Below are 9,181 nucleotides of genomic sequence, written 5' to 3' on the forward strand. Positions count from 1 at the left end.
ATGGTTTCTGGGCAGATATTTTGTGGGATCTGTTTAATCATTTTCCCTTCTCAGTGTGACACCCCAGTGAGCTGATACCTTTATTATTTTGACCTCTCTACACTTCAAACCTGGAACTTGAATATTACGGACTAAGGCTGGTCGCAGGCACCCTCATCCAAGGTCCAAAGGTGTGGAGGGGCCTGGAGAGGTCTCGGGAACATCTCGGCCACTCTGCCGGATGCCAGCACTTAGGGCTGGGGCTCAGAGGCTGAAACCACTGGCTGAGAGTCTTCGGTCTTTTCCTCATCTGTCACTATTTGCCACACCTTCTCCCATACGGCCTCTGAGTGCTCAGGTGGGCGGGTCCAGCGCAGAAACAGGCCTGAGGAAGAGGAGGACAGGTAAGAAAGTGGATTGGAGAGGAGAGCTCCCTGGGGAGGGGAGGAAGGGTCACCTTGCCACAGTCGCAGGCTCTGGGGCTCCACAGAGGGCCAGATGGCCAAAGGATTGAGAACGTAGAGCGGGTTCCTGAGTTTTCGCTGCTCTTTTGACTGGCTGAGCCCAGACCACAAGGAGTGTGTTTGAGTTCTGACTTCACACAGGCATCTGAAGGGAGGGAGGGAGGGAGGAAGTTTCCAGACTCAGCTGTGTGCTCTGGGATTCTCAGTAGGGGGACAGCCACCCTGGGGCAGTGACAGCCTCTCCTTTTTCCTGCAAATGTTACTGCCAGTCAGATCCTATACTGGGCACTAGAATAAAGCAGAACAAGACAAAGGCCTAGTTCTTAGGAAGTTCCACTTGGCTTTCCCTGAAGGTGTCAGGGAAGGTTAATTAGGTACACGCCGTGTGCGCGCTGGTTCTAGCAGCAGAAGTTTACCAGGTGTTCACTTAGGAGGGGGAATTGTGGGGGCAAAATGGAGAAAGTGGAAAAGGGCCCTACATGACTGTTCATAGGTCAGGGCTGGTGATTTAAAAAAAACGGATAAATGATGAAAGTGGAGATAATGAGAGCCGTGCGGAATGTGAGTGGTCCACAGGGGAAGGAATGTGAGTTTGGACTGGGGCTGGTCCCAAAGAAGGGGCCTTTGATAGGAGAGGACTGGGCTAAGAAATTTTTAGGAGAAAGGCTAAATATGAAGGATGGGGGGGCGGTAAACAAGACAAGGTTTCTGACCTGGATGACCCATGAGTGGCATTAGTAAAAAACAAAGCGGGTGGCGGGCTAGGCAACAAAAGGTAACTCATCTTCCTGGAGAGGACTGAATCCCTATGTGAGTCTTAAGAGAGAAAGGTGGCGTTTCGGGACTCACTGGGGGCATATGCAACAAGCCAACTGAATAATAAAAATAACGGACTTGTGTGCCCACTGCCTGCCAGCCACTGTGCTTAGCACTCCCTGTGCTTCAGCTCCGCTAACCCTCACCACCGCCCCCCCCCCCGTAGATTATGGCTATGATTACGATCCTCCCTTCACTACTGATGAGTAAACTGAGGCTCAGGTTCGCTTCTGATTATCCAGCAGGTGAGTGAATCTCAGGAATCTGAGCCCAAACAGTTGGATGCAGCTTTCAACCTCTATTGCTTCACTAAAATCAACACTAATGTGGTAAAGAGCCCCAGAAATGATTTCTTTTTGCAGCAAATTTATCTTTCAGTCCTTGTTTTTAAGCAAGGGGTGCAACTGCTCTTGACTATGGACAGCGTGGGTAGGGCCAAAGGACTGGCCTTGGACCCATCTGGGTTAAGTTAGGGGAATGAGCGAGATATGGAGGTAGGAAAGGAGAGGACACCTGGAGTTCTCCTGAGAAACTCATCTGAAAGGGAAAGATGTCTTCTAAGGAAGTAGGGTGCTGATACAGCAGGTATCTGACCCTGTCCTGTGCCTGTCCCCTGACCCCCCTTAACACCCCCATAGCTCACCTCTCCTTTTCGCTGTTGCAGAGGAAGGTGCCAAAAGGGGATGCATAGGCGTGCTCAAACAGCGCCAACAGCAGCCCCTCCCCAAACTCCAGTGACAGTGGGAACTGGCGGCCCAGCTGCCACACACAGTCCAGGAAGAGGAGAAAGGTGGGTGCCTCGTGCTTGGGGCGGGCGTGGGAGAAGGCCGAGTGGGCACAGCGCAGCTGGAAGGGGTGGCCAGCCTGAGGAGGGGCAGAGCGATGGGCACAAGGAAGCAGGGTTTTGGGATGGAGGGGTAGGGCTGGGCTGGGTGGCCACTTACCTGGATCCATTCCCGCTCCACCAGCTCCTGGAATCCAGCCATGGTCCGGCTCAGGGGGTCCAGGATGAGTTGGGCCAGTGATGTCACCAGCAGGGTGCTGTCCATGCCTTCAGCTCCGTGCACCAGAACACAGGCCCCTTCCCTGTGAGCCCAGGGCTTATAAACATTGGCTAGTCCTTCCCTGCCCGAGGTGGCCAGGCCAGGAGTAGAACTGGCATAGTTCTAGGCTGTATTTGCTTACTGAGATATGATTCTCTGCCCAAAGACTGAGAGCCCCACCCATCCCACCCTGTACTCCTTACCTGTCCATTCCCTGGGCTGCTAGGCAGGCAGTGCTCAGTGCCTCCTGCACGTGCGCCAGCCAGCGGCAGCTCTCTAGCCGACTAAGCCAGCGGCCCATGCTCTGCTCCGGGTCCCCACAGGCCTCCACCAGGCGCACAAAGCTTTCCTGTAGGGGCCGCCCCCTGCACAAATGGGAGTCTGTTAACCCCTCCCCCAGGCCAGGCCCCAGTGAGCACAGCCTGGGAACAAATGCTCCAGACCAGAGGGAGGAATAGAACCCTCAGAGGAGCGGATCTAAGAGGGACCCAGGACCCTTTGGGGAGCCCACCTAATCTAAGGGAAATGATTCAGTATCCTTGAGGCTTCCCTAATCTGATGCAGGAGACCCATTACCCTTTTCGGGAGACCTATTCTGTTGTTGGGGGGCGGCACACAAGCATTACCTGGGGAGGGGTCTCACAGCACTCTGGGGAAGCCCTGGGAAACCACCAGTTTGATGGAAGGATCATAGTAGCCTTGAAGTACCCCAATTTGAAGGGAGTAAAAACAGTACTTCCTGGGGAGCCCCTTCTGACAGGAGACACACCACACTCTAGGGATTCTGGTATTTGCTCCTACTTCCCCAAGACAGCTCTGCTGAAGATCACCAGTAACTTCCTGCCAGAAAATCTAATTTTTAATGTTAATTTTTAATTACAGTTGACACAAAATATTATATTAATTTCAAGTGTGTAATGCAGTGTTCGACTTTTATGTAACTTACAAAGTGATCACCCCATAAGTCTAGTGCCCACCTGACACCACAGTTGTTACAGTATGATTGACTAATTCCCTATGCTGCATTTTACATCCCATTTTTGTTTTATTTTACTTTTATTTTTTACTTGTTGATTGTCAGAGGGAGAGAGGAAGGAAGAGAGATATATAGAAAGAGAAATATCAACTTGTTGTTCCACTTATTGATTCATTCATTGGTTGATTCTTGTATGTGCCCTGATAGGAGATTGAACCCGCAGCCTCGGTGTATCAGGAATGATGCCCTAACCAACTGAGCTACTCGGCCAGGCCTTACATTCCTCTTTTTAAAACCCTTCAGTAGCTCCCCACGGCCTTTAGGACAAAGTCTAAGCTCATAGTCAGGGCATTGAAGATCTTAGCTCTGGCCCCTGTCGCCTCTTTGCCCCACTCTATCTCCACTGCACACACGACACTCCCCCAACACCGAGTGTTGTCTGCAGTTCCCCAATCAGGGCTCCCAGCTCCTACACACCTGCGCTGCTTTCCACATGCAATGTCATTCTCCCACCCTCCACAACTCCTCCTGCTCGCTCCAGGCTCAGCTAACACATCCTATTCTCAGGGAATCTTTTGGTAGACTACCTACACTAAGAGAGGGGGGCTGCTCCTCTGTGCTGCTGCTGATCACCCTGAACTCTAACTGCCCACTGCCCGTCTACTGCCGGTCTCTCAGCCATGTCTGGGCTAGCCACCATCTCAGCCTGTACGCTCAGTGTTGGTTGAATAAATGAGTAGACAGAGCTTTGTGTTCTGGGTAGGGGAGCGGCGTACCAGTGCACCCTCCTCAAAGTACAAAACCTCAGGCCTCTGCTTGGTACTACCATCATCTGGAGACTGAGGGGACAGGTCCAGCTGGGCAGGTACAATCCTCAGGGCAGGGGGCTGGGACCACCGCAGAAGGGGGTGTGTGTGTGTCTGTGGCGAGGTTACTCCTGGAAGACAATTTCCAGTCTACTGTAAAGAGGTGCTTTTCCTTTCCTGCAAAGTTGGAGTGGGGCTGTGCAAGTGGGGATGCCCACCTGGCGGGATGGGTACAGGTAAGGCCTAACAGTCCTCAAAGTTCCTATAACACAGCCTTTTCCTCCTCTAGTCCCCCCTCCCGCATCCATGAAGAGTCCTGCAGGAGAGCCTGGGAGAGGATGGGAAGCCCCTTACCTCTCCAGGGGCCGGTGCAGCCGTTTCCAGCCAGGGTAGGCGGCCTTGGATTCCGTGCCGCCTCCAGTCATGCGGGCCTGTTTGGCGGTCTGGGCCGAGCGCGTATCCACGATGAAGCCCCAGGCCCCAGGGCGAGCCCCCGCCAGCACAGCTCGCAGCAGCTCCTCATCCTCAGCGCAGCGCAGTTTCTGGGGCCCGATCAGGGGCTGGCTGGAACGTAGCAGTACCTGCAGACAGGGACTGAGCTCCGGAAGCCATACCCACCAGCCTTGGCTCAGGGATTCGCTCAGAGCCCATGGGCTGGGTCTACAGACTGGAGCGGGTCAGAGCTGGCAGGAGCGGGCTGGGGCACAGGGGCCTTACAAACGGAACTGGCAAGCCTCAGACCGGGTCTGGGTTGCTGTGGCAGGACTGGGAGGGACCGGAGGAGTAGACGGTGAGCGGGTCTTGGGTAGACAGCAAAGAGACAGACAGCAGTTGCCAGGGGGCGGGGCCAGGGAGTTCAGACTCTGAAAACCCGGAGAGGGGTGGGGCCGGAATGGGGAACCCAGAATTGAGTAGAGCCTGCGGGGCCTGTGGTCAGCACCACCTAGCCCGGCCAGAAAGGTCTGCAAGCCTGCAGGCGGGGCAGCAGCGGGGCAGCGAATTGGCCGGGCCATTGCAGGAAAGGGCCCAGCAGGGACGAGGTTGGTCCTAACGGCGAGTCTGGGGAGAGGCGGGGCTCACGGTTCCGCTGCGAGCATGGTGGTAGCTGAGCACAGGGAAGCGGCCTCCCTGGCGAAAGCGGGCGCTGCGTGCCAGGGCGGCGTCGTCCACAGCGCGAGGCACGATCACCGCGCGGGGGTAACTGGGGCACAAGCTGAAGTCCTCGTTCACCTCGCTCAGTCTCCATGCGTCGGTCTGCGGCGCAGGGAGTGGGAAAGGCCAGGTCTAGAGTACCCAATGTGTGACACTTCCCGGAGCTCTTCCCAGGCCCGGCCCTTCCAAAGCCCCAGGCCCCCACGAGCGCACCCACCTCGAGAGCTACTCTCTTGTAGTGGCTTTCTGGCGGGTGGAAGTGCCAGGCATCGCCCAATCTCAAGCCCTTGGGACGATAGAAGAACGGATAGGAGGTGATGACCGATTCCAGGGAGGACAGCGCCTGGGGAAGGAAGGCAGAAGATGTGGGAACGGTGGAATCATCTCACCCATGACCTTCCAGCCCCTTCATCCCGCAGCTCCCGCCTCCCCAAGCACTGCAGACTAGTCCTGCATCCCCTAGCCCTTAGCTGTGCCCCGGGATAACACTGGCGGCTGAATACACTTGCTCAGTAGCTGCTGTTTACTCTCCTTGTTGCAGGAAAGGGGTAGTTTAAGAACCTCGTGTGCACCCGTGGCATACCTCGATGGAGCGGGCTATGTCTAGCGTCGCTTCCACTCCCTCTATGTCCAGCTGTAACACGCGCAGGTCCTTACAGCGCAGCGTGATGGTGCCAGAGTCACCCGCGACCCTGGTGATGGGCAGGTTTAGGCTTAGTATCCCCCGCCATCCATTAGGGGAGGAGAAACTAGTTTTATAAAATTGTATCTAATGCACCAGCTCCATCTGCCCTTGCCCCTTCCCCTCTCCCAGCGGAGGCGCGAGGTCCCCAACTCCGGGTTGCCCCTGCCAAGCTCACCGTTTCTCAATGGAGTCGATACTACGCAACAGCAGCAGCCACAGGTCTGTCGCCTGGGGCCCTGGAGACAGCAGCAGGTGGTGGCCGGTAACACAAAGCGTGCCGCGCAGTGGGGGCGCCTCCGGACCCCGCAAGAGCTCAGCTTGGGCCTGCCTGGTGCGAATCAGCTCCGAAAACTCCATTCCGCCTGTGATGGGCCCGGGGCCCAGCAAAAGGACAGACTCCAGGAGCGTCAGGCAGGGTAGAACGCGGGCTCCGAAAGGGACAGGAACTGGCTGGGCAGCTGTTAAGGAGGCCCCTTGGACGATGGGACCACACAGTTTCAAAGGAATTTCCCCCTCTTATTGCCAACACCTCTTACCGAGAACCGCAGACAGAACTTGTTAAGGAAACGTTAATTTCACCATCTGTGAAATGGGGAGAATAATCTTGCTTAAGCCCTTAACCTCGTGCCTAATTCTCAGGAGGCACTAAATATTTTTTTTCTTTTACTTCTTTTCTTTTTTTTTCTTTCCTTCCCCCCCCCCCCCCAGAATGTCTCACAAAACAGCAGAATATACCTCTGAAGACTGGAGGCAAAACAGTGCTAGCTCTGTAAACTGTCTCTTCTCATGTGAATCCATAAACTGCCACGGATCAACAGAAAGGGTATTTTTAAATTTTTTTAGACTGGGTTGCTGGCACTCCTGTTGACTTAAAAAAGAAAGAAAAATGCCATCCCTTCTCCTGGACCCTGGTGAAGGAGGTGGAAAGTGTGGGTGTAAACAAATGGGAACTGCCTACTTCCTCCTGTACATTTGAGGCTGGGTGGGGGAAATCCCTTGGTCCACCTTAAATACAAGCAGCTGTGTAGCTGGCACCCCTCCCCCACCACAGCTGGAAGTGCCTGCCTGAGGGCGCCCTCTGTGGTGGCCACTTCTGGTTTATTCCTGTCCTCTGGAGCCCCATCCTCTATCACTCCATCCTTTGACCAAATATGAATTGCCCATACACTGAACTGGGCTCTGTATTTAGTGTTGGAACCAAAGAATGACTGAGCTCTGTTCATAGGGTTTTCTGTCTGGCCAGAGTCACACTTCAACTGGTAATTTACGTGAGATTAAACCAATTTGCTGGAGGACTCATCAATCTATCCATCCAATTATTCTTTCATTTCTTAAACACTGATGCCTACACTGTGTTCATGCCTACACAGTGTTAAGCGCTGATTACTAAGAATAAAATGGACTTCCGCCTTCAAAGAGCCTTCTGGTCCACTAGGTTCCAAGCTTTTGTGTGTGTGTGTGTGTGTGTGTGTGTGTGTGTGTGTGAGAGAGAGAGAGAGAGAGAGAGAGAAAGCGCTCACCTGCATATGCTCTTGGATGCTCAAAACCCTTCTTTCAAATCAAAAAAAAAAAAAAAAATCAGACCCAGCAAGATAGTTCAGTTGGTTACATCATTGTCCTGATACACCAAGGTTACAGGTTCCATTCTCGGTCAGGGCACATACAAGAATCAACCAATGAATGCATTAAAAAGTGGAACAACAAATTGATGTTTCTCTCCTTTTCTTTCCTTTCTCTCTCCAAAAACTCAATCAATTAAAAAAAGTCATAGGTGGACCCCCATAATATAAACATAAAATTGGAAATACTCTATGAAAGGAACCAGACATAAAAGTACAAATTGTAAACTTCCAGATCAGCAGCAACTGCTGGGATGGGAATTTATTAGAAATGCAAATTAGCCCTGGCTGGTGTGACTCAGTGGATTGAGTGCCAGCCTGCAAACCAAAGGGTCCCTGGTTAGACTTCCAGTCAGGGCACATGCCTGGGTCTCAGGCCAGGTTCCCCGGTTGGGAGTGTGTGAGAGGCAACCACACATTGATGTTTCTCTCCCTCTCTTTCTCCCTCCCTTCCCCTCTCTAAAAATAAATAAAGAAAAATTTTTAAAAAAAGCAAATTATTCCACCCCTTCCCCCATACATGAGGCCCAGCAATTTTTTTACAAAGAAACTTTTAAATATTTTTTTCCACAATTTTATCTACTTATTTTTAGAGAGGGGAAGGAAGGGAGAAAGAGGAGAGAAACATCCATGTGTGAGAGATACATCAATAGGTTGCTTCTCTCTCTCTGGCATGAACCCCAAAGGGGAGTGGGGAGGAATAGGCCTACAACCCAGGCCTGTGCCCTGACCCGGTATCTAACTGAGACCTTTCCCTTTGCAGGACCACACTCAACCAACTGAGCAATGCTGGTCAGGGCCCAGCAATCTTTTTAACACATTTTCCAGGTGATGCGTGCTAAAGTTTGAGAACCACCAGAAAGTATTTTTAAAAAGGGCTAAACTAATCTGTGCTGAGAGAAATTAGGGTAGTAGTACCCTTCAGAGAGTCGTGACAGGCCAGGGGCACAAAAGCTGTGCCAGCCTGTACTGTGGTGATGCAGTGTTCTGTTGCTGGGTCTGGGTGCTGGTTATAAGCATGTTTAGTTTGGGGAAATTCATCCAGCCATGTGTTTATGATATGTGAATTTTTCTGTCTGTATGTTATATTTCAATGCAAAGTTTACAAAAGGGAACTGCTCTGGTTGAAGCCCTGGGAGGGGCTGTGAAGGGCAGGCCTAGGAGTTCATGCATAGCTGTGCCCTTATCCTTAACACAGTCCCTGAAAGATTTCCAAGGGAAACTTAAGTTCCTTAGAGTATAGTTTGAAATCAAAGGTCTGTCCCAGCAGAGAGTCAGTGACTTATCCAAGGCCCCACACAAACAGTGCTAGAACCCAAGCCTCCTGATTCTGGGCCAGGGCTCTGGACACTTCCTTTGCTGAAGGGCCGGTGCCATGAGTGAGGACTGCGGCAGCCTGTCAGCAGCCTCCTATCCCTCCCTACTCCCTTACTTGGGTCTTGGGAAGAGGGCCAAGATGCTGGTGCTGGTGAGGCTTTTCTCATCCTGGAGCAACTTCCTTTCTGGGAAACTGGGTGTCTCCTTCTGAGCAAAGACAATAAAATTCATCCAAGGGGCCAAAGGAGCAGGGCTTCTCTTGCCCCAAACGGATAGACATCACGTGGCCCCAGGGTTAGCCATCCAGGAAAATCCCAGCCCTTG

General features: G+C 52.6%; 1 protein-coding gene across 4 annotated transcripts; it reads right to left on the bottom strand.

Moving 5' to 3' along the window:
* Positions 1-2: 2 nt before the first annotated feature.
* Positions 3-6,783, bottom strand: LOC112299314 (myotubularin-related protein 9-like). Of its 4 annotated transcripts, none has more exons than XM_045190775.3 (12): positions 6,657-6,783; positions 6,458-6,503; positions 6,097-6,283; positions 5,820-5,928; positions 5,454-5,579; positions 5,165-5,338; positions 4,439-4,665; positions 2,506-2,667; positions 2,204-2,345; positions 1,903-2,123; positions 437-588; positions 6-364 (listed from the first exon to the last, which is right to left on the bottom strand). In XM_045190775.3, exons 3-12 carry the CDS (start codon positions 6,276-6,278, stop codon positions 231-233), a joined length of 1,629 nt encoding a protein of 542 aa, XP_045046710.2. In that variant the 5' UTR covers positions 6,279-6,283; positions 6,458-6,503; positions 6,657-6,783; the 3' UTR covers positions 6-230. The 4 variants fall into 4 exon arrangements, with proteins under 4 accessions (XP_053777582.1, XP_045046711.2, XP_045046710.2 ...); XM_024554516.4 differs by having other exon boundaries at positions 6,097-6,317; XM_053921607.2 differs by lacking the exons at positions 6,458-6,503; positions 6,657-6,783 and having other exon boundaries at positions 3-364; positions 5,315-5,338; positions 6,097-6,341.
* Between the last annotated feature and the right edge of the window lie 2,398 nt (positions 6,784-9,181).

This window comes from Desmodus rotundus, chromosome 3 (genome assembly GCF_022682495.2).
Source record: "Desmodus rotundus isolate HL8 chromosome 3, HLdesRot8A.1, whole genome shotgun sequence".
Classification (NCBI taxonomy): Eukaryota; Metazoa; Chordata; class Mammalia; order Chiroptera; family Phyllostomidae; genus Desmodus; species Desmodus rotundus.

Bases quoted from the DNA above. Each gene is read 5' to 3' on its own strand.
- LOC112299314 (XM_045190775.3), bottom strand. From the start codon at position 6,278: ATGGAGTTTTCGGAGCTGATTCGCACCAGGCAGGCCCAAGCTGAGCTC. The intron at 5,580-5,819 runs GTATGCCACGGG...TTCCTTCCCCAG, and splicing joins ACATAGCCCGCTCCATCGAG to GCGCTGTCCTCCCTGGAATC. The intron at 365-436 runs GTGACCCTTCCT...CCTCTTCCTCAG, and splicing joins GAGCCTGCGACTGTGGCAAG to GCCTGTTTCTGCGCTGGACC.